This window comes from Podarcis gaigeae (genome assembly GCF_964106915.1).
Source record: "Podarcis gaigeae genome assembly, chromosome: 12".
Classification (NCBI taxonomy): Eukaryota; Metazoa; Chordata; class Lepidosauria; order Squamata; family Lacertidae; genus Podarcis; species Podarcis gaigeae.
The window spans coordinates 40,737,182-40,762,233 of record NC_139688.1 but is presented as its reverse complement, the minus strand read 5'-3'; the positions used below and the strand labels follow the sequence as shown (position 1 = coordinate 40,762,233).

The 25,052-nt window shown below is 40.7% G+C and overlaps 1 protein-coding gene and 1 long non-coding RNA gene across 15 annotated transcripts in view; one reads left to right on the top strand and one right to left on the bottom strand.

Annotated features, from left to right (window-relative positions):
* LOC310828487 overlaps positions 1 to 25,052 on the bottom strand; it is a 125,467-nt gene that overhangs the window by 27,465 nt on the left and 72,950 nt on the right. The gene's annotated exons all lie outside the window — the stretch shown is intronic.
* The window catches only part of ZNF385D (zinc finger protein 385D), a 571,924-nt gene that overhangs the window by 490,799 nt on the left and 56,073 nt on the right, over positions 1 to 25,052 (top strand). For all 14 annotated transcript variants that reach the window (XM_083705882.1, XM_083705891.1, XM_083705890.1 and 11 more), the window contains one exon: positions 15,139 to 15,301. In XM_083705882.1, coding sequence (XP_083562008.1) covers positions 15,139 to 15,301 — 163 coding nt within the window. The remainder of the gene's footprint in view (positions 1 to 15,138; positions 15,302 to 25,052) is intronic.

Sequence of the window (25,052 nt, the reverse complement as noted above, 5' to 3'; positions counted from 1 at the left end):
AAGCTAAATTGGATGATGGCAGGGCCTTAAAAGTATAAAAGAGCTTGAGTCAGGACCATTTTAAATATTATGCTAGTGTAGAGTCTCAACCAAGTAGGATTTGCAGATGTGTCAGAATTATAGGGTGTCTATAATCTGAGTGGGGACGCGGGTGGCGCTGTGGGTAAAAGCCTCAGCGCCTAGGGCTTGCCGATCGAAAGGTCGGCGGTTCGAATCCCCGCGGCGGGGTGCGCTCCCGTTGCTCGTTCCCAGCGCCTGCCAACCTAGCAGTTCGAAAGCACCCTCGGGTGCAAGTAGATAAATAGGGACCGCTTTCTAGCGGGAAGGTAAACGGCGTTTCCGTGTGCAGCTCTGGCTCGCCAGAGCAGCGATGTCACACTGGCCACGTGACCCGGAAGTGTCTTCGGACAGCGCTGGCCCCTGGCCTCTTAAGTGAGATGGGCGCACAACCCCAGAGTCTGGCAAGACTGGCCCGTACGGGCAGGGGTACCTTTACCTTTTACCTATAATCTTTAGGATATTACCTATTTCCAATTATCTGTTGGATAAATGTGCCTATCCTGTCCATTGTTTTGATATATCCTAAAATTTCTCATGGCTGATCTTCCCTAGCCACATGGAAGAGGCGGGACAATTCAAAATGCTGGCAGGAGCAACAGAATTAAGTGTTTCCCCACTCAGGCGTAGAGGTGAATAAGGCCCACATCTGTTAGTATCTGCAGAGGGAAAGTGTTCCAAGAGGTGTAAAGACCTTTAGTAGGGTTGATATTGGTGGAGGTGCATATTTTAATACATTACTATGCTGCTAGAAAAAGAAGTTCCAATGCTATTTTTAAAAATGTGCTGTACATAGTTTAAGACCTGGAGTGAAACAAAGGAAGGGGTAAGGACGTATGAGAGATCTCCCCACCCCTAAAAAAAGAAAACCCGCTTGCCTCTCATTGCAGGGAACTAGCTTGTATGTGCAAACCTAGGTTCCTGTCACTAAACCTTCTTTGAACTGCAGTCCACAGTTCCTCTGCTGAACTCATGGAACCCCCACGAGTTAACAATCCATGTGCATTAGGTAGGCTGAAAGGAATGTTCCCTTTCAGTTGAATAAACTGTTCCGCTGTAGATTCTAATTCATTCCCAGTGGACAACTTCTTGCCCTACTGGCAAATTTGCACCAGAAAGCCCCTGGCTTAGCTTGCCAGCTTTAAGCCTTTTCCTGACTAGTGATATGCTTGAAGAAGCCTATTAGTTTCACCATGTATAAGAAGCCTGAAGGTGATAATACATCTTAAGTCTGTGAGCTGGAAGGGAAAATATCTGGTTCATATTGGAAATATGATAGACTTTCATTTATTAGTTGTGAGCAGATGTGGCAGTAATCCAGAATCTGGAGCAATTACTGTTAAAGACTGGGTGCATGGGGGGAGACAGAAACTGGGGACATTAAGAACGAACAATGTCATAGCATTGTAGCCTTGGCAGAAAAGTTGCATTGGAATCATTGCAGCCAGAGTGCAGATACATCTCGTATTCTCCTAAGTATTTATGTCGCTTGGCAGAACGGTTGTATGAGTGGGTTGAAGTGATGCCAGGACATTCTTTGCACTGGAAATGGCTTTGCACTAGTGGTATAGTCCTGCTGGACACCACCCAAGTTCAGATTAAACTCATGGCAGAGCCTCTGATAAATAGGTACAATGGCCAGCTTCACAAATGATGCTGAGCCAAAGCTAAACCATAGTTCATAAAACAAACCTCACTATAAGTCACCTCACAGATGATCAAACAAACCTTGGGTTGTTTTGTGAAATTGTGGCTTGTTCCCCCTCTGCTCCTGCCTGCTTACCATCTACCTCTTGCTCCTTCACACACTCTACTTGAAATATCAAAAATCTTTGCAGCACTCGCGCTGTGGGTTAAACCACAGAGCCTAGGGCTTGCCGATCAGAAGGTCGGTGGTTCAAATCCCCGCGATGGAGTGAGCTCCCGTTGTTCGGTCCCAGCTGCTGCCAACCTAGCAGTTCGAAAGCATGAAGTGCAAGTAGATAAATAGGTACTGCTCCGGCAGGAAGGTAAACGGCATTTCCGTGCGCTGCCCTGGTTCTCCAGAAGTGGCTTAGTCATGCTGGCCACATGACCCGGAAGCTGTACGCAGGCTCCCTCGGCCAATAAAGTGAGATGAGCGCCGCAATCCCAGAGTCGTCCATGACTGGACCTAACGGTTAGGGGTCCCTTTACCTTTACTACTGCTGTGGCTTCACCACGTCCCAATGGCCCATCTCATTGGCTGTCTCTGAGAGTAAGGGTGTCGAAATGTTCTCAGAGCTCTCAGCCTATTGTTTTCAACTGCCAGTTTCCACTTAAAGTTTCTAACTCTTTCCTCTGTCACCTTAAATGTTACTCTGTACCATTACTCCCCACCCTTTAGATGGTACTCAAATCACTCCCCTCCCCCCAAAAAGTGAAGTGTTTGAATATATCTCATTGGGAAGACACAATCAAACATTGTTCCACACATTCTGGAAAAGAAAAAATTGGAGAGAAGGAACTCAAGCTCTTTAGCAGGCAAGATTTCATGCCCCATAACTTGACTTTTCTCTTTTGAGGGAAAAGATTGAAGGGTGGGACCACGTTGTGTCCATGTGTTTATAAAGTTTGGGTTCGTTCCAAGGGAGTCTGTGCTGCGGCTGCTGCTGCTGCTGCTAACATCCCTGCTGCTTTGGGGAGGGGAGACTTAAGATAAATATGTGGTGGGTGGGTGTGTTGCATACTTAACAATGTGGCTATCTCAGTTGAGGTATTCTTGCTTTTAAAACATTTTTAAAAGCACTATGCTAATTTGAACAGCCATGATTTGTAAAGTGCTAGCAGCAGTTTGTTTTTTTTTAAACTTGAGTAAAACATTTGAGTAAAGTGATGAAAGCTGGTCATAAAGGACAATAGCCCCTTTAACGTTCTGTTTAAGCTTTCCTCTCCACATCCCAGCTGTGCAGTAAAGGCAGATCACAGCGAAGAAACCTCTGTAAAGAGATGCAATCTGTTAAGAAGGGACAGAAGTCCCTTTAAGATGCTGGAAGTAGGGAAGTTGAGTGAGGAAATGATCATTTTACCAGGCAAACCTAGCAATGACATCATCTTTGCTAACACACCCAGCAAGAGCTGGGTAATTTCATTTTTCAGCCACTCTTGGTATCATCTCTATAGCTTACAGTGAAATGTGAATGGGACAAACAAACAAACATATACTCAAACCATAGTTCAGAATCTGTCTGAGTTCACATTAAACCATAGTTTAGGTCAGGTTATTTTTTTGCTAACAAACCATAGCAAATAAAACATAATTAAGGCACTGTGCTGGATTTGCACATAATACTAAGCCATGGTTTATTAAGTACTGTTTATGTAAACCATGGTTTAACACTAAGTGCAAACCAGGCCACTGAGTCAGAAACCATGAAGAGTAAATAGATAAGCACAATGAACAGTGTTGTGCATATTTAATAATTGTTTCACCACAGATTTTGCTCTAACTCACATTTGCAAGGAATGTCAGTTCCCCATTTTACAGAAGACAGAACCTCTGGAAGATGTGCTTTATGTAGCTAAATTATTACTTGGAAAGAATGGTATTTCAAAAATACTTAAAGCAAATGATAATTAATAGGCCCACCCACTAAAACTAATGAGAGAAGTATGTGACATTTGCTATTACCAAAATGCTTTCCAGAATGCTGGGCTTTTCGTATAGTTTGTGGTTTGGTAAGCAGAGATATTCTGCAAGGTTAGGCATTTGTTAGTGAAGTTCTTTCAGTAGAAAGGAGACCTGTGGGATATGTTTATTATAAAAAACTAAAATACATCCAAGGGATAAATCTGCACATTGTGGTGCAACTAATCAGCTACAATGCTGTGATGGGATAATGATTTAAAGTAAAATATTATCTTAATGAATCAAGACACGCAGAGGAAGAAGACACTGGGCAAGAGGAAGCAGAGCAGAAGCCATATAATAAAGTTGCATTGTTTGTAAGGTTGAGTTTGGGATGGTCTGCAAAGTGGAGGTTGGTCACTCACCTGACTAATGTGAAACTCGTAATGACAGGAAATAACTACATTGCACAATATCAGACAATGTGCCATTGAATATACTTGTTGAGAACAGAGTGGCTGTGTTCAAGTGCTATGGTTTTCTATCATTACCTAACATGAGCGTTACTTAATACAAGCACAGTTTTCTCAATGGATTATCTCTTGCTTTTTAAATTCAGTTATGTGAATGTGGTCTGAAGGCACATGGTTCGGGTCTGTGCTGATGCAGGTCTAGCCCTATCAGCTGTCAGGATGGGAGACAGTAGTAGTTGATCAGGTGAAGTGGATGGCTATGACTGCACTGCTGAGTGGCAGCTCTTTTTATTTTGTGTGTGTGTGTGTGTACAGGCAGCAAACATTTTGCATGGGGGTTCCGTTCCTGTTTCCCAGGTGCATTGGTGGAGACTGCTCCACCCCATTCTGCCCTGTTTCACCCCACCTGAGCCCCATTCTGCCCTTTTCTGGGTCTAAAAGGACCAACACATTGGCAGTCGCTTGTCAGTTGGACATGCGCAAAATGGAAGCAGTATATGTATGTTTGTGTGTGTATATATATATCAGAGGTCAGCAACCTTTTTGCAGCCGTGGGCAGGTCCACCATCCCTCAGACTATGTATGTGGTAGGCCGGACCATATTTTTTGGGGGGAAATGAATGAATTCCTATGCCCCACAAATAACCCAGAGATGCATTTTAAATAAAAGCACACATTCTACTCATGTAAAAACACCAGGCAGGCCCCACAAATAACCCAGAGATGCATTTTAAATAAAAGGACACATTCTACTCATGTAAAAACATGATTCCCAGACCGTCTGCGGGCTGGATTGAGAATGCGATTGGGCTGCATCTAGCCTTAGGTTGCCTACCCCTGGTATGTATATATGTGTGTGTGTGTGTGTGTGTGTGTGTGTGTGTTTATGGATAGATAGATAGATAGATAGATAGATAGATAGAGATATCTTTCCGCTGACAGGACTCAAGGCAACTTACAGATAAAAACAATTGCCCAAAACATAGCTACCCTCTATACCATGTCCCCAGCCCCCACTAAGTGAAGACTATCTAAGAACCACGTCGGCTCCTCTGAGAAGGAAATTGTGCAACTATAAATAATGTGGCTTCACAACTGCTATATTTTTTTTTTCATTGAGGAGGGTTTTTTTTTTAAGACTGCACATCTAAGTGGAGTGATTTATTGCTATAAACAAGATGTGTAGACATCCAAAACTGAAAGCAGCTTGACCACCTGCATGTCATGCAGTGGTGGAGCTACTTAAAATTAGTTTGGCCTGACCACTTTCTTACAAATAAGGACTTATCCACATTTCTTCTTGTCCCACTGCTTTCTCCCAGGGAAAACTGCTCTCTAGCGCTCAATCAGAGCAAATGGCAATTTGGGTTTTCTCCAGATTGACATTTGCTCCGACTCAGAGCTCAAGAGTGGGTTTTCCCTGGGAATGGAGCAAAGCAAGGAGAAAACCACTCCGACCCATGCCTAGAAAATGTGGGTCAAGCGGAAAACTGCTCAGACCTGAGACAAGCAAAAATGTGGACGAGCCCTAAACCTAGGAAGGACATCTCATGTTTAAAAGCCCCAAGTTCCAACATTATACTATTGCATCAAATGGCTACTAGTCCTAAAAAGTAAATAAATCAAGATTAAGGTAAAGATTTGGAATCAGTCCAGGAAACATAAACCGAATTATTTAAATGAATGGTATAGGTGATTTACTTGAAGAGTTTTTTGTATATCTACTTAAACAAAATGCTAGATGAAGAAAATTGGGTGTAGTCAGACTTTTTCATCAACACAATCTAACAGTTATACCTCTCCTAATGCTATTCTGTGATTCCCACCCAACTCCCATTTTGTCCATGATTTTGAAATCTCCTGCATGATTTTTGTCAATTCTGGGTGGTTGTGTCTCATAAAAGATATGCCAATTGTTCCCCCGCCCCTGGAGGAATTTAGTGAGTAATGAGAAAGCAAGGTTTAGATTTAGATGTTTCAGAACAGTTAATTTAAAGTTGTGTAAGATTCTTATGAACACCTACTTTTTAAAACTCCCAGTTTTAACACAGGAGGACTTGTCAAGTAATTTGTTCATGGTTGGTTTTCATGATAGATTTCAAGGGAAATTAAAATATTCACGGAAATAGCTCATTCTTGAAGTTGCTTTGTTGTCTTTCACACATTAAATTAGCTCATTACTGCTGTATATATAGTGGGGGAAAGCATCTGTTTACACGGTTAATAATATTAAAATTACTTACAAGTAACAGAATAAGCAGCAATTTGCAAAAGCTAATCATATTTGTGCACTCCTCTGCAAAAAGTAAACTGTTAATACCTACCCACAGGGGAAAATACTTGCTGGCTGAAGCCATTTCATTTTATCATTAAGGGTAATATACTGAATACAGAATGCCTCAAAAGCAGAGAAAGAGTGACAAAAATATAACAATTTTCTTTCCAGCAGTGAATGGTGTGAACACTTCTGTTATTAAGAAGGTCAGCTGCTTATTCAAAGATTGTATGGATCCGATCTCTTGAATTGCCCCAACTGAGTTTGTTCAGTCTGAATGCTGGTATTTTGTCCTCACAGATTCAAGTAAGATTTGGAAATAGCTCACTCTTGAAGTTCCTTTGGAAAACCTCCTATAATTTCAGCAATTTAGGCTACAATGAAGATTAAGTATTCCAAATATTGACTGGCAGGCGGTGGAAGGAGAAAATTAAAAGCTCTCCTTGCTCTGTAAGCCAAACCTCATACACTGGCTTTGCATTTTCCTCTAAGGGAAGTTTGAGATGTGATCAGATGCTTCAACAATCAGATATGTGAGTGCATTACATGTCTGTTTCCATTATAATGCCATAAATGCCATGTGGTGTATTGAGTTACTGTTCTGTTCTGTTCTTCCCTAGAATAATAGATATCAAGCTGTCTACTTGTGGGATGTAAAAACATTTTCTCTGTGCCAAAAGTGAATCTGAAATGAAACTGGAGACCCCCAACTTCCATTAATATTAGGGCTTCCATTAATAATTCTAGGGGAACAACAATGAGGGAGAGAGTTACTGTATTTCCTTCAGGTCTTTCTCGTGGGCTTCCTGGAAGCTCCCAATTACACACTATAGGAACAGGATTAGACTGACCATGTGGAAAAGAAGCCAGGGTTCCTGCGCTTTAATAATGGTGTAGATGAGAGGACTCCAGTGAAATGTAGCTTGCATGACCACCCTAAAGTAGATGCTGAATTAGATGGGTTTTTGGTCTGATCTAACAAGCCTTAATGCAGGGTGATAGCTTCATTAATTTTATTGGAGGGTCAGTTTTTGTGTTGACTGGTAAGGAGTCAGATGGAGCTCCAGGTCATATAGCAAATGGCATGTTGTATTCAAAGCATCCCAGATGCCATTAAATTTGTGCAAGATTTTTTCCTTCCATATATATGTTGTTTGCTCTCAGAATGCCAGTTCTAGTAGTTCTGTTACTCAGTCATTGGTGTCAGATGGAAACTGAGACTACCAAACATCAAAAAAGCAGTCTCTTAGCAACCAAGACAACACACATTAATCCAAGCTGCATGCATCTTATCAACGGCCCATGCAGTCAGAATGTAACTAAGCACCAAATCAGAAAGCACAGTATTCAGAATTTGTGCCTAGTATGTGGTTGGTTTTTGAGGTTCGTTGCCAACTTGCAAGGTTCATGTACCTGACAAAGTGGGGTTTGAGCCACAGAAGCGTTTTGTTGCAGAAATTTGTTGATCTTTCAGGTGTCTCAGGGTTCTTTATGTATGCAAAATGCTTGTTTTAGGGTGACCAGAAAAGGACAACCTGATCATCCTAGTTTGGATTTACCATTCCTTTATTTTCATATAATCAAGGAATAAAAGGACAAATGAGTAAACCCGATTTATTTTTTTTGTCAGCGATCCTGCATTATTTCTGATACTCTTTTTATATTCCTCATGCCACTTTTCTTCCTTTTTTATTTCGGAGTTGAGACCCAATCACAGCTCTTTAATTCCAAGTTCAGCAAAGCTGCTGTTTTGATTGTATACGGACAAAAGAAGTGGTTTCCCTAGCAACAGGTACAAGGTGAAAACACTCAAGTTGGCAACATTATTCTCACCCACTCAAGTTTCGTTTATTTATTTTGTTCACAAGATAAAGAACAGTCAATAGGAAGTTTTCAGCTAATCTGAGAGGATAGACTTAAGGGCAGGTAAGTGTGCTCCCATTTTGCTTCAGCTGGAGCTGTTACAAAGATTTCTGCTTTAAATTGAGTTTCAGGAAAGCATTAGTTTTATATAAGGTGCCATGATATTCTTTTCAACTAAAATTAATGAGAATTAATGAATGGCTGGGGAAACCCAGCCAGATGGGTGAGGTATAAATAATAAAATTATTATTATAATAATTATAAGCTACTTTTCTTCTTCTATCATCTCTAGAAAATTGTCCTTTTTAAATATTAATTTTAAGAAATGTCTCATAATTATTGGGTGTTATAGGAATGTGTGTGTGTTCCCAGTTTTGTAGTTTGGATGTTAGTTCCCATCCGCCAAACATGCACATAGAGAGGTTTTCCTTGATTTTATTTATATGAATACAGGTGTTCAATATGCACAATTCTAACTTCACATCTAGAAAGAGAAAACCACATCCTCGTTTGCAGGTCAATGCTTTTGTTTCCGAATGTGTAATTCAAAAATTAGAGTGAAATTTAACTAGGAAAATAAATGAAAGGTTTAGATGACCATGCGAACTGTTTATGTTGAAATTGTGTTTCTTCTTCCCCCGCTGAAACCATGGAGGTTTCCATTTGATTGGCAATTTATCCAGTGTCTAATAAAGTCTCCTTGTGAAAACTTTCCACCCATTGAAACAGGTGCTATTTTACTTGTTGAAATCACTGTCACAAAGAAAGGTAGCATTATGGAAGGCTGAATAAATCAGCCAATCAGATGATAATTGCAGTTGCTACGTGAGGGAGAAAAAAGCTGGGCCCCATGTTCCACCTCCAGTTCAGTTTGATTTTCTAGAGGAGTAGCTTTCTGGAGCTGTAACAGTGGGGGAATATACATAAAGTAGCTCATTACTGGAGGGCCTCCTACATTAAGGTTATGCACTTGATTCCGAAATAGCAGAGGTTTTTAGATTTCAAATATTTCTAGTATTAAAACACATCTAACAAAATGTAATTACGGTTAATTTAAAAGTCTGGAGGTTGGGTGTACCAAAGGGCAAGTACATTTTGAATATCCATAAATGAATGAGGGATACATAATATATAGTAATTTCAGGGTAGCAGCCTCAGTGCTGATGACTGCAAAATTGCAAAACATTGGTTCTGCAGTGTGAATAACTGAATATGAAAATTGTGTGTGTAGGAGGGCTTCTTGTTGCTACTTTGCTGATTCTGTCTTGCACCAAATGAAAGGCAGAAGTTGGGGGAAATCTAGAGATCTCTAGGGGCTTATCCACACTTAACTTTTGCCCCACACTTTCTAGGCACAGGTGCGCACTTTAAAGCTCCCTGTCTGAGCACTTTTTTTGCCTCAACCCTTTCACCGGGAAAGCTTGCTCTTTAATGCTAAATCAAAGCAAATGGCACCTCGGGCTTTTTGCAGATTGCTGGTCACTCTGGTTCAGCAGTAAAGGGCAGGTTTTCACAGGGAAAGTGCTTCAGAATTTTGTCTGATAAACTCTTGATAGTCTTTCCAAAAAAAAGTTTCAGTATATGTTTCTTGTACCTTTCTTGTATCTTTACTCCCTGGACTCATAAGACAACAACTAGTTATGCACCTGTGCATTTAGCTGCATTTCTTAGCTTTAAGACAAACTGTCTGTGGACAAACGTCGGCTCCCTCGGCCAGTAAAGCGAGATGAGTGCCACAACCCTATAGTTGTTTGCAACTGGACTTAACTGTCAGGGGTCCTTTACCTTTAATTTAGCAGTGCAACACAGTGTTTTATGCCTTAGTTATGTAGGAGTTCATACTTAAAGGTAAAGGTAATGGTACACCTGACCGTTAGGTCCAGTCGTGGACGACTCTGAGGTTGTGCGCTCATCTCGCTTTACTGGTCGAGGGAGTCGGTGTTTATCCACAGACAGCTTCTGAGTCATATGGCCAGCATGACTAAGCCGCTTCTGGTGAACCGGAGCAGCACACAGAAATGCCATTTACCTTACCGCCGGAGGTGGTACCTATTTATCTACTTGCACTTTGACGTGCTTTCGAACTGCTAGGTGGGCAGGAGCTGGGACCGAACAACAGGAGCTCACCCCGTTGCGGGGATTTGAACCGCCAACCTTCTGATCAGCAAGCCCTAGGCTCTGTTGTTTAGAACACAGTGCCACCCGCGTCCCAGGAGTTCATACTTAGGTTTGTCTTTTTCCACTTTAAAATACTCTTAAGTCAGTTTTCCTTCTAGCAATTTTAGCATTAGGCAGACATGTTGGTATGGGTAAGATCTTTCAAAACCTTCTCAGTCATTACTCAGTTGAAGACTTCTTGTGTAAGTTATTGATTAGATGATCGAAGAGTAAAGAAATTGTATGTTGAATAAAAATAAAAGATAAGCAATAGTGTTGAACTAATCCTTACACTTGTTGTAAGTCCTGAACAAGTATCGATAATTCACACACACATTATAAGTAAAATGAAAATAGATCTACATTTTAGATACCTTAGTTGTTGTTGTTTGACTGGTGGTGGGACAGAGGTCCCACAATGTGCAGGAACAAGAAGCCATCAAATCTTCCTTTGTTAATTTGATTTTTACACCACCTCATTATGCCTGGGATTCGCAGATGCAGGTAAAATTAAACAATATATTCTAAACTCACAGTGACAGAAGTTTTCTTACGGATTGCCAAATAAATGCAAGCACTGCTTTCTTGCATAGCACTAGTCTTTCTAGAAGATTGCTATAAATGATTTTAAAATTCCTTTTCAATGTACTTTTCATTTTCTGCCACTATTATCTTAAGGAATGTCACAGTATGTATGCTTCTTTCCAACCCTGGATAAAATGGTACAATCAGTCATCCAGTCTCCTTCCACAGTTCTGCATCAGGGTTTCCACTCAGGTTCAGGCTGTGGCTCCATTTTTCCTTTTCTGCATGACATTCTGGCATAATTACATTTCCCCCCCAATCTGTCAGATTTTAGCCCTTTTGCTTCAAGAAGATGGCATTTTATGGTGAAGCTTGTTGTCTCTTCCCCTCCCTTTTTTGTAATTTTAACTTGGTACCGTATTTTTCGCCCTATAGGATGCACTTTTCCCCCTCCCGGGATCGGCGCAGCTCCGCGCAACCCCCCGGAGCCCGGCGCGAAGCCGTGCTGGGCTCCCAAAGGTTGCACAAGCCCCCAGAGCGATGCCGAAGCTGCGCATAGCTTCGGCATTGCTCTGGGAACCGTACTGGGGGCTGGGGTCGGGGAAAACTTGGGCTTCCCCCACCCCCAGCCACGCAAGCTCCCAAAGCGTTCTGGGGGCTGGGGTCGGGGGAAGCTCAGGTTTCCCCCACTCCAGCCCCGCACCTGGGTGGGTGGGGAAAAATAATTCCCCCCCCCCCAAATCTAGGTGCGTCCTATGGGCCGGTGCGTCCTATAGGGCGAAAAATACGGTAAATTAAATTATTCAGTCAAATATTACTATTGTGTATTGCACAAATATCATAGGGGAATGCAGTATAATAGAATTATAGAACTGTGGAGTTGAAAGGGACCCAGAGGGTCATCTAGTTCAACCCCCTGCAATTCAGGAATCTCAACTAAAGCATCCATGATAGATGGCCACCCAACCTCTGCTCAAAAACCACCAGTGAAGGAAAGTCCACCACTGTCCGATCTTCCCACTCTTTTTCCATTCTTACAATTTACTTTACAGGAAAACACAATGACTTCTTCTTCTTCTTCTTCTTCTTCTTCTTCTTCTTCTACCTCTTCTTCTTCTTCTTCTTCTTCTTCTACCTCTTCTTCTTCTTCTTCTTCTTCTTCTTCTTCTTCTTCTTCTTCTACCTCTTCTTCTTCTTCTTCTTCTTCTTCTTCTTCTTCTTCTTCTTCTTCTTCTTATTTCCAGTTCAACTCTAAAGGTTCAGGAAGGAATCTCTGGTGTAGTTTTATTTAAAAACTGGTTAAATCTGTTGGCGAACAATCTATCTTTCCCACATAGAAGTACCATTAATCTGCCAACTCTACTTATCTTGAAACAACCTTAAATGCCTTCATATCCCTATGGAAATTAAAGATTTACATTCTGAAACTTTAACACAAGGCATTTAAATGCATCTGAGGGTAGAGGAAGTTCCAGCACTCCATGGGACGTTTGCTATTCAGTTTTACCTGTGCGCTGAGAGCAGTTTCATTTTATATTTCAGAAGGCATAAATCTGATAAATTCTAATCCAGTGCATTATGATGTATTTTTATGCCTGTGTACCTTTCACTGAAGTTGGGGTGTGGGATCAGAGTGGACTCAGCATATGAACAAGTGTTGTATAATCCGTTAGTAAAAAAGATAACAGTGAACAACTTGAAGTAATCAAATAATATGGAAATTAAAACAGGAAAAATTATGACAGTTTTATTTTGATGGAATACAGAGTCAAATAGACAGTATTGAAATCTAGTTCCAATTAGAGAACAGCTTAAAAAAACACCCCAACGCTGTTGGACTACAGAAACAAACACATGGCAATGATGACGTGAATGTTTATGATATGCTGCCATTTTGTTTATGCCATCCTAACCTAACATTGGTCTTTCAATTTAATAGCAATTAACACCTCTTAACTGTTCACATTTGGCTTACAGTATGTCTCTTAATGTTATGTGTTGTTTGAAAACCGTAAAAGATGCATGATTGTGCTATTTTTTTTTCAAGTTGTTTCTAATTAATATCTCCACTGTCCAGTGTTCTTTCAATAAGGGTACCTGCCACAATACCTTAAAATAAAGATCATTGATACTTTTGACTATGAGCACAGCTGAATAGTGCTCTGTAGTCAAGCTGCACAAATTTTTAAGTGACCTGCCCTTTAGCAATGATAGTCACTACTTAAGCATTTGGTTTTGTACATAAAGATTTGCTACATTGCAGTTCAGAATAATAGACCAGTTTCTGTAGATAAACAAGTGTAGTGCAGATAAACTACTGTTTATCCAGCTGTTAGGTAAACGAATAAACGTAGAAAGCATAGGCTCAGTGATTACAGCATGACCTTATATCTTGGTGAGCACTGATATGGTGTTCCATGTGACATGACTGGCCTATTCTCTTTAATCTTAGGAATGCTCTGCAAAATCCCCTTTCAAGCTGTATTCAAAGCTTGCCCTGAAATATCATCTCAACTCATGAAAGAATAATAAGTAATCCATCCACATGTGGATCTCATTGTATAAACCAGAGCGTTTCGATCACACTTCTGTATAAAGAAGGCACAAACCCAATTCACGTACGCTCTTCCACGCATGGTGAAATGTAAGATTTCACTACCTCTCCATGTGGCTGTTCCATCTCCAAGATCACCAGGCCAAGCAGTCTCCCCAGATCAATGTGGGGAAGGCCTGAAAAACATGATCAATTTCCCAGAGAGCCTACACGCATTGGATTTTACACATGCAAACCCTAATGAAACGCTACATTCACACGTGGACAGCAGGTAAGAGAAGTAGACTCAATGGGCATGGAGAAAAGGCATGTACAAAGGAATGAGATTGGGGAGAGTACCATTTCACCTGGATAGTGAATTAGCAAAGTATCTGCCATGTAAGGAAGGGAAGGCTTGTGCACTGCAAGTGTATTGCAGTGGGAGCCATGTCAGCAAAGTTTAGCCACAGTGTCACACAGAGGCAAGATTTGCTTCTATAACAACAGTCCCAAGATTCTGCGTTTTCCTATAGTTGTGAATGGCAGCCATTCATTTGTATTGGAGAAAATAAAGAGGTACACTCAGATACACCATTGAGGTATGTGAGGGGCACCTAACCTTATCTCTTACACCAATAATTATTGCAACCATTTAGAATTCAGCCAGTTCCTATCTGCAGAGCTCCATTTTGGTCTCTGGATTTTGTTTTTTTTCTCATGCTAGAGACAAATTGTGTTTTTTCGTACCAAATACCACCCACACACCCACATATATTTTAACTGAGTTGTGGTCTTCGCAACCAAGTGGCCTTCACTAGCAAGATAGTTTGAACAATGGGGCAAGAGATTTAAGTCAGAGTTGCTCACCAGGTTTCCAATATTGACAGAGTTGGAGTGAAGTCATGACTACTTTGGAATGCCAGTTCTGGAATGAAGTAGGCGAGCACGGCTGCTTCATTTGGTGAATTTCAAGGGGTTATCTTACCACATGTGAGCCCTCCTGGATACAGGGCATAGGTGTTTTTACTATATGCAAGCATTAGCCGGTCAACAGGTAGGAAACCCACATGTGCTAAGCTAATCCCTTGACAATTACTGTCCACTACGTCCCCTACAAATTAGTCATAGTTTCACTCTAACTCCACCAAAAAGCTTCACCATCTGGAGATGTTGCAGGTTTTAGCACTTTGCTTCAAAGCAATGTCACTCATTTTGAATTTTGCAAAAAGGCCTCGGTTTGGTCGAAGGCTATCTTTTACATTGCGAAGTTAGGCATGATTTCCCTTTTGTGTCTGCTTGAAACATTTCCACTTCTGCCTTTAAAATCAAATCCCCTTTTAATCCATATTCAAGTTAATAGCTAACTGCAAGTGGGGGGAGGATGTCTCCTTGTTCCATTCCCTGGAGAGGAAGAATAATTATTTGCCAAAATTCTGAAAGGAATTTGTTATATGGGTTGAGAAAGCCAGATAACCCTGTGCAATATTTATAATGTAGTAGCTCACTGTTTCCAAAATACAATTCTAAAAATAATTCTGCAGTTTGGTTCACTGCCTTGGTATGGCGAATGGTACCCATTATTGAAAGGTGGTCTGTATTTGTACTAATACAGAGAATGCCAGTTTAGAAATGAGCCTGATTGCATGGTTCATTTTCTTCTCCTTTGTAGAGCCAGGCTGCGGCCCACTACAAAGGCACTAAACATGCCAAGAAGCTCAAAGCACTGGAAGCCATGAAAAATAAGCAGAAATCTGTAACTACCAAGGACAGCGCAAAGACTACCTTCACTTCCATCACTACCAATACCATCAATGCCAGCTCTGACAAAACAGGTTAAGCGATAATCTCTGTTGTGGTTTATTTCTTTTGTTGTTGTTGTTGTTGTTGTTGTTTTTCTTGTTTACCGCCATGTCCGTTTGGTTATGTGCTTGCCACATTGATTCATGCTTGATCCATCATTCTATGTAATATTGATTTCTTTCTTCTTCGCAGTAAACTTATGAGAGTAAGGTAATCATGATGAGTTGTGTAACGGATTTCTCTTGTGCACAAAGTGACTTGTCATTATTTCAGGCATGAATGCATACATGTAAGATGAGTAATGTCTAGGGCAAGCAAACAATTAAATAGAAATTCTCAGGAACTTGTAGTCTATATGCAGGCGTTCTCTCTCTCTCTCTCTCTCTCTCTCTCTCTCTCTCTCTCTCTCTCTTTCTCTCCCTCTCCCTCTCCCTCTCCCTCTCCCTCTCAATAGCACTAATTGAGATTGGTAGCCTGTGATAAAAAGCATTGTTTATCAAAGCTTTATTGTCACAAATTTTTAAGCACTGCATTATTATTTCAAATGGGTGTTCCATGATTTCAAGCAGGATAATACCTACACTTCTCAGAAACAGGTAAGTGTGACTGATATATATTATTATGGTTACTTATTATGGTTGCTTTCGGAGCCTGAAAAATATGGGTTGAGAACAGATTGTGTGTGTGTGTGTGCATGTTTTCCTTCTCCTGGTAGTCAAAAGAATTGCAGGCGGCTAATGAAGGAGATGGAATTTGAGTAACCTGGTATTTAAAATCTGAGCCGCTGTCCAGGAAACTTCAAAGGCAGACGGTTGCAGTACCTCACATGCACATGATCTTGTCACTTTCTGTCATGTGCTTGTTGTATGCAGACTCATAAAGTGCATACATAAAAGACTTGCTGAAAAGAGAAATGTGAAATGAGTCAAGTCGTTTGTTTTTTCATAGAATAGAATCATAGAATCATAGAGTTGGAAGAGACCACGAATGCTGCCCAGTTTGTAAGACTGATCCTTTCCAAAAACAGTGTTCCTAGGGTTTGTTGGTGTGGCTTTCTTTTCTCAAGCAATCAGAGAGGGGTTTTGCTTGTTGATACCTGTTATCAATAAAGGTTGTATCCACAGGTGCAACCTTCTTTCCTTATGCATTTTATCAGCAAACAGCGTTCTATAATTGTCATTACAGCAACTTCGTTTGAAGGCTGAGAGAGTGTGGTTTCTGCAATGAACTTGTTGCAGGGGGGGGGGGATTGGAACCCAGATGTTTATGATCTTTCATCATTTCAACATTCTGTCAGCTGAATCATATTGGCTTGAAATATTTTTAAAAGAATCTGTAGAACAAACTGTCTCAAAATACCAAATTGTTGTAATTAGAGGCTTGTGGCAGTTTTATCAAGTAAAGAAACAAGAACAAAAACAAAGTAGTAATAGAAATAGTAGGAAATAGTAGAAAACAGAAAAAGGTGATGGAAAAGAATCATAAAGACTGATCACTTTGGCCAATGCAGAACTACTGTGACAACCAAGTATGAAGTCATCTTAGGATTTCTGTTTCTAAACATTTTCATGTCTGTCGGGAATGTTTGATCCTCTTCAAAGTGCTGTTGAACCATGCAAAACATTTCTGGTGCTTATTTCCAGTCTATACTTGTGGCTAGTCCTACTTGATGAAATCATTTGGAGCATCTGCTCAATAAGTTGCATTTTGTGTTTTTGCTACTTTGTGGTCTGGATTGCATATATTGGGTGTGTGAGTGGTCTTAAGTTTGGAGCAGGACACTGAACTAAATGCCCCTTTGTTTCCCTTTAGACTCTGCAGTTTGATTCTTTGGTTTCCTAGATGTTCTCAGTGTTGGTGCTGCAGGTCTACTAATGGTTAACTCAGTTACAATTCAGTGATGTATCCAGAACTAAGAATGTGATTCATTTTGCACACTGGAGGCCCACAATCAGTTCCTCAATCAACCACGAATTAGCAAGTCACAGCCTCTATGTAATCTAACCCATAGGGTTTTTTTTTCTTATTTATTAAATTTGGGTTCTGCCTTTCCTCCAATTTTTTATTGTGTTTCATTAAATCAAAGGTTCTAACAGCAATAAAATGCAAACACAATAAAATAAAATAATGAAATACAGTAAAATGCAAATTCAAACGTAAAGACAAGGCAGTTAAAACACATCTATAAAGTGAATAAAACAGATAAATAAATAAAAATTAAAAAAATTGTTCAGTAGCACCTTAGAGACCAACTAAGTTTGTTCTGGGTGTAAGTTTTTGTGTGCATGCACACTTCTAGTAGTAACTACTTAAGGAAATTCTAGCATGTATACCATGGCCATTAGAAGTTTGGTTTTGGTTGTTTTCTGCCAGCAGAAAATCATCAGAGTTCCCGAAAAGACTCGCTCTCAGATGTGCTACAGTTATTGATGGGAGAGAAAGCATGAGTCTGTCCATAAAAATCTCATGGATTTTTTTTAACCTAGGTAAAGGTAAAGGGACCCCTGGCCATTAAGTCCAGTCACAGACGACTCTGGGGTTGCAGCGCTCATCTCGCTTTACTGGCCAAGGCAGCCGACGTTTGTCCATAGAGTTTTTCCGGGTCATGTGGCCAGCATGACTAAGCTGCTTCTGGAGAACCAGAGCAGTGCCTGGAAACGCCGTTTACCTTCCCGCGGGAGCGGTACCTATTTATCTACTTGCACTTTGACGTGCTTTTGAACTGCTAGGTTGGCAGGAGCAGGGACCGAGCAATGGGAGCTCACCCCATCGTGGGGATTCAAACTGCCGACCTTCTGATCGGCAAGCCGGTTTAGTGGTTTAGACCACAGCGCCACCCGCGTCCCCTTTTTTAACCTAGGATGATATCAAAACCAACAACAAATCACAGAGCACATATGTGAACACAGAAGTGACCTGCGATTTGATGGGATCCCTTGTAAAAAACAATTATTATGGCAGATTAAATGTTTTTATCATGGCAGTGCTGGATTTTTAAGAGGGTAATTTATACTGCATCTGATTTGTCTATGCACATGCATTCTCTCTCTTGACTCCTGCAGTGCTCCATGGTCTCCCTAGTTCTCCAGCCTACTTCCCTTTTCCTGCCATCCTCCCTAATTTCTCTCCTACCCTCTCAGTCGCTCCACTGCTGAGGTGCTTGTCTGAATCTTAGAGAGCTTATATCAGAAGCAACAAAAAGCATTGCACTTCCAGGTCCCTCCTTTGGCTCTGTACTTCTCAGTTGCCCAGTTTTAATAAAGTGGAAAGATGGGGCATACGTCCAAATAGTATTTAGGTTGCTCGCCTACATAGGAGGTAATTTGGGACCCAGGAACAATTAGAGGCATAGGGCAAGAACCTCTTAGATTCTCAAACAAAGTTACCTCACAAGTTAGATACAAAGATGGCAGGAGGAGAATCAAGAATGACATCATGAACTCCATGAGGAGGAAGGGTGAAACAATGGACGAAGAAGACAGAAATCTGCACTGGCCCTTCTACTCCACTCAACCCAGTATCAACCATGAACCAGCTTTTGCTTAGTTCAGTGGTGGCTACATTGGTATCCCTGGATGTTGCAACTTGTAGAACTTTGGGGACTGCAGATAATGGCAACAAGAGGCCATGGAACATAGTTTCCCAAGGGATCCAGGTAAAGGTATTGCATTGCAACTCCCATCAAGTCCTATTCAAGCACGCTCCTCAAGGGTTCCAAATCACCTGGGCACCAGTACAAGTGAAGGCTTTCTCTCCAGACATTTACATTCTGTGTACACATGCCAAAGGGAAGGACTATTCAGTGCAGCATAGCTTCTCACCCAAGTGTATTGTTAACCATAAGTAGAATGGCCAAATAGGGCTTAGGTGTTCCTCCTATTGAGCTTAATTTAAGAAGGTTCTCTATATGCATTCTATGTTGCCAGATCCATTCAACAGCCAGCGACAGAGGTTGAATAGTATCAAGGCTTGGTGGTTAACACGGAAAGGAAGGGTAACAAAGGCATCAACGACTGGAAGTTATTCCTGTGCTAAGAATGATTTCACGAAATGATCTAAAACTCGTTACTGTATCTTGAAAGGACCGACTACTTTAGCAGCTATAAAACAGCACAGAAAGCAAATCAGTAGGTTTTGCCCCTTATCTACTTGGTAATTTTTAAAGTCTCAGTGCAAGGCAATGGGCAATGCTAATTTTTATGCATTAATAAAATTAGCTTGTGCCAATGATGAATGGTAGTTTTACCTCTGGGAGAAGGGCCAATATAAGTGAAGAATGAAAAAGGGGCTTTTAAAAAAAGCATAGCAGTAAAATGATGGTAATCTTGTAAAAGGCATTTTGATTAATAGGGTTGCACAGTATTTTCATGTCATTTGGAACAATGAACCTTTTCTAAGCCTTACAGCCTTGGTTCTAAAGCCTGCAAAATTTCACCTTTAAAAAATCTCAAATGGTGTAAAAGGAAAGTTTCTGACGCACAAAGATTCTGGATACAGTGGTACCTCTGGTTACGAACTTAATTCGTTCTGGAGGTCCATTCTTAAGCTGAAACCATTCTTATCCTGAGACATGCTTTCGCTAATGGAGCCTCCCACTGTGCGTGTGCCAGAGGTGCACAATTTCCATTCGCATCCTGGGGCAAAGTTCACAGCCAGGAGCAGCTACTTCCAGCTTAGCAGAGCTCATAACCTAAAGCATTCATAACCAGAAGCGTTCATAACTAGAGGTACCACTGTATTCATTATTGTGGCGTGGTAAAAATAACTCCTGAATGGTGAACCTTAGCAGATATGGAAGAGAGACTACAACTCCATGGAGAAACAAATACATTAGATTTGTCTTGGGTTCAGCTTTAGTCCCTGCAATCTTCAGTTATGGAAGCACAAATATCAGCCTCAGGGAGTGAATTCTCAGCTTGAGACTATGGATAGCCTAGAGATGATATGAAAGTTTCTGATTTAGTACATCCTGTTGTACTGGATCATTTTTTCTACCTATACACACTATACAGAGTAGTAAAGATAGAAAAGGGGGGGGGGGGAACGCCTAGGTTTATATTGCTTGTAAAAAGGCAACTCTTTAATGCCTCAAGGCATGGGGAAGTAGCCAAGAAAAGCGGGTATTTAGATCTCTGATAATACTGATCAAAAGCATGTGTGCTACTGAGGAAGCCCTCCTGCTAAGTTCTTTGGAAATCATGTTTGTACTGTACTTTCAACCTGTGCCTTTGGGGAAAACAAATAAAAATAAAAAACAGCTTTATAAAGCTATGTTTGAGAGATTAATGTGAGATCTGAAGTAAGCTGAGAGGAAGTCTTATTGCCATCACCACCACTATATCATGTATAAAAATATATATGTTTAAATGGTGCGTGAGGTGTTGGCAACAGCACATTGGACAAGATTTCAGTTGACTGACTCCACAGATAAACTATCACCAGAAAACTTTGAATGTTTTGATAATGGAGGTTATGGGAAAGGCCAGCCCCTGTGCGATGCGAAGCGGGAAGGGAAAGAGCCATTTGTTATCTTGCTTATACCATTAGCCTTTGGGGCACAGAATGATTCTGGGCGGAGCTGTAGGCAAATGGAGTAATACTAGAGCACTCGCTGAATCAGGGCATTGACATCTCCTGGAGTGCATTTTTTAAAATGCTTTAGACTACAGCAGTTTAAATGACATTAACATCACAATTCTATATATGTTTGCTCTGAAGTCACCCCCATTGTGTTTAATGTTCCTCGCACATAAATGGAATGTCTACATGATGTAATAGAACTCAGCAAGTGACCCAGCAAGTACATTCAGGAAGAAAGTTCACAGCACCACAAGGCATACTCAGGTACGTGCCCTGGATAAGTCAGGGATAGGGGCTCCAGAGAACATGGCCACAATGCCCCCACCCCCCACAAGGGCATGACAGTGACCATCTTCTCTCCCACTCATCCCTGGTAAATTTGGTGGTACACACCATACTGAACCCTGGCCAATGCACTAACATTCATTGGATTCCATTCAAGGCTTAAGAATGTTCCGGAATTACTTAACATTGGAAAGCAGAAGCCATTAAGTGCATGAAAGTCTGGTAGTCTACATCTCGTTGTTGTTGTTGTTTGTTTAATTCTACCAGGTGTTTGAACTCCAAATGGATGGCTTATTTTGGATGGAAACTTTTATAGGACATGCTGTGTTCATATTTGTTTGTTTGCTTGTTTATATTTGTTTGGGTTATATTTTTGTTTATTGGTTTGTGCATTTCTTGACGGAAAAGAGGCTTATTTTTTATTTTAACTTAAATGAGAGGTTGAAGCATGTGGATTATATTTCCATTGAAATCAGAGGCTCTGCCAACAAGCTAATGGAATGCCCACAATTTTTGTCAAACCATCTTTGGTGTATCCTTCAATTATTTATGACGGGCACTACCACTAAACTTGTGGTGAATGGGCCCAGCCACAGAAGCATGAACTCCCTGTCCAGAAGGCTACAAATCCTACTATGCCTGGAAATTATAGCTTGACTCTTAGTTTTACTTCCAAAAGAAAAAAGAGAAAGCATTTACATGGATCTGGTGATTGCAAGATTTTCAACTCCGGATTCCTTCACCCTGGATGTTTTGGAGTGGTTGATCAGTTACATGAACCTTTATACCACATCTAGACATAACTCAATTTTTTTGGACCAAGTTATCAAATAATCTGGTTTTGATTGGTGCATGTGTGTTAATTGCAATACCTGTTTGCACCCATGGAAAATATGAACTCAAGTCGCCTTCTTTACTTTTCTTTGCCATCTTTTTGGCCTGCCTGCCTGCCTAGTTTTATATATCTCATAAATTTTGTCTTCATTTGGACCTATAGGGGGTAAAACAGGCCAATGGAAAAGCCACAGAGCCTGACCATTATCCAGCCAGGATCACAAGCCCTGATACTGCTTTGGAGTTTTAGAACCATATCAGACTGAAATTTATGTAACAGATATTTAACAAATAGGAAAGTTTATCTTTGGAGAGCAGTAAAAGTAATGTCTGAGGAATGCCCAGAAATTGCATGCAATATTTCTCCCCCACCCCTTTCCCACAGCCTGTAACTATAATCTGGGTATACATTCCTGCTCAAACAATTGTACCATGACAAATTATCTTCTGACAAGGGAAGTGTTGATATGTTCATAGTTTTGCCTGTGGGTGCTGATGGGGAAAAGAATGAAATACAGGAGCAGTCGAAGCTAAAACAATAGGTGAGATTGGGAAACATGCATGGGGGCCATGGCATTGTGCAAAACACAGAGATAATTGGGTTTAAAATAAATTTAAGATCTGGGCAGAAAGTGAGAAGCCGTCAGTGCCAACAGACATCTTTCTGCTTTAAAAAGAAAAGGAAAAAAGGCATGATTATTTCCTGCATTTCCACTCAGAGCTTCTCTCCTAAACCCATAACTGGCCACTGATGGTGAACAGATGGTGAACAGGCTGAAATGACACACAGCACCAATTTGGCAGGCCCGCTCCCTAAATGGAGTTCAGGTGACATAGGCTATTGCAGCAGGTGCTGCTTCAAAGCACTAGACTGAAAAGGAGCAATGGAGGAAAGCGTAACAGTTGACAGAAGTGGAATTAGGAGAAGGAAAGGAGTGGGCAGGAAATATTCAGTTGAGATATAGGGCAGTGCTAATATTGCCACTCAGCAGCCATTTGTGGCTCTTATGGACTTTAAACTGAAAATTCTACCCTGAGTATTCTAAAATCAGCTTCTTTACATTTATATAGTTATAAAAAATATTTATATACAGTAATAATTATGATTATCATTGTCATTAATATAGCCTTAATGGATGCAAGGATGACATTAGCATGTGCCTAGGGATAAATTGCACCCCCTACTTCTTGGTTGCTTCCCCCTCCCCAAACGTTTAAGATACCTATGGGATTCAGGCATATTCTAGAACTTTAGGTTTGCAAAATTGAAGCAGGTTAAAGCACTCTGTTGCCCTAGCGCAGTGAATCCACTCTATAAAGAAGGGGCTTTTGGTGGTTTGGTGTGGGGTGGGTAACTGAGGTTTTATGTACACTTCCTCTTGTCCTGCCGCTTTCCCTCGGGGAAAACTGCTTTTTAGCGCTAAATTCGAGTTCCCCTGAATTTCCAGAACAAGCAGAAGTGTGGAAGAGCCCTGACTAACAGGAAGACATATAAATACCCTGCAAGCAAATCAGGATGAGTGTAGGATAAATGCTCATCGTTGCATAACTGCCCCACAAGCAAATCAGTATGAATGCTCAATAGAGACCCGGCATAATTTGAGCTCTGTGTCAACTTTTGTGACTATCAAATCATGATGAGTGCTCAGTAAAGAGGCAATCTGGAGGCCCCCTAACTGTTGCCTATGAAGAAACGTGGCTTGGCTTTTTAGAGGGGAAAGGGAACCTATTTGCATTACCTTCCCCAGGGCATAAGCTGCTTGTCAAGGGTCTGCATCTTACCTGTATTCCCAACATATCCACAGTGAGAGTGATTAAGCAGCAATCAAAGTCAGCCCAATTAGCCACAGTGCATAAATTGCTCTCTGAATAGAGCTGCCTTATTTTTCCTCTAATGCAGCAACTTCAATTATTCTTGATTTTCCTTTAGAATTCTTTGCTGAAACACGTGTGACACATCTGACCTACATTTCCCCAATAAATTTATTCTCCAAGATATCAGCTGTGCCTAATGTTTGATGGTCTGTAATTTAAAGCACTTCCTTGACATTACAACTGCTGGTGAAGCTCACCCGTGCCAGGTGCCAAGCATATGACTTCATCTCCCCCCCCCCCCCCAAATCCTGGGTTTAAGAATCCTATCTACTAGTTTTCTAGTTGTGTGTGTGTGTGTGTGTGTGTGTGTGTGTGTGTGTGTGTAAGCATTTTGATCAGATGATGATCGTAAGGCAGAGCTAAAGATTAGTATGTTCTTTACAAGACACTTGTCTACTTTGGTAGCAAAAAGTCCTAAGTTGTTTATCTTATTTCCTTGCTGGGTTTTCCAAGCTATCTCATTTTTGCATGCAATAAGCTAGCCTACTCTAAAATGAGCTTTTTAGCTCATTCACCTTGTCATGGGAGTCCTGAGACATCTGTTCTACAGTTTTATTCCTTATTACAACTAGCGTTCCCAATTTGTCATCCAAATGTGTCTATTTTCTACTCTGCTGGTTTAATAGCTACAAGAAAAATTCAAAATAGGAGTAAACTCACCCGAGACATCTACCAGTCAATTATTCCTTTAATCCACCACCCAATTAAGTGATCCTGCCTGCTGTTCTATAGCCAACATCAGCCTACTCCCACCGGTTAAATATCTGCCGACAATTTTTATCAAAAGGTCATTAAATGGTTGGAAGCATTCTGATGCAGTCTTTCATGATGTTCTCATTATTTTTCGAAGCCAGACTAAAATAACCTCCCCGGTTCTTCCAAACCAATGTACACGTCAAATTTGAAACATAGTGAATGAAAGGCTTTGGAGAAGGTCTTTAAAAAGGATGTATGGGTTTTAAGGCACCCAGTTTTTATTTTTTTTTTTAATAAAATTTTTATTAGGGGTTTTTACAGAATAAAGTACAAAGACAATAAACAACCTTACTTTTATCTCAACAGAGTTTCATAACTTCTTTGGACTTCCTCACATCTCCCGCTGCCATTTTCATCATCATAAATTTTTTTCCATGCAATTTATCATCTAGTTTGCAAATTTTATAACCGCTTATTTAAATATAGTCCTCTGCAAATTTATTTCTCTTAATC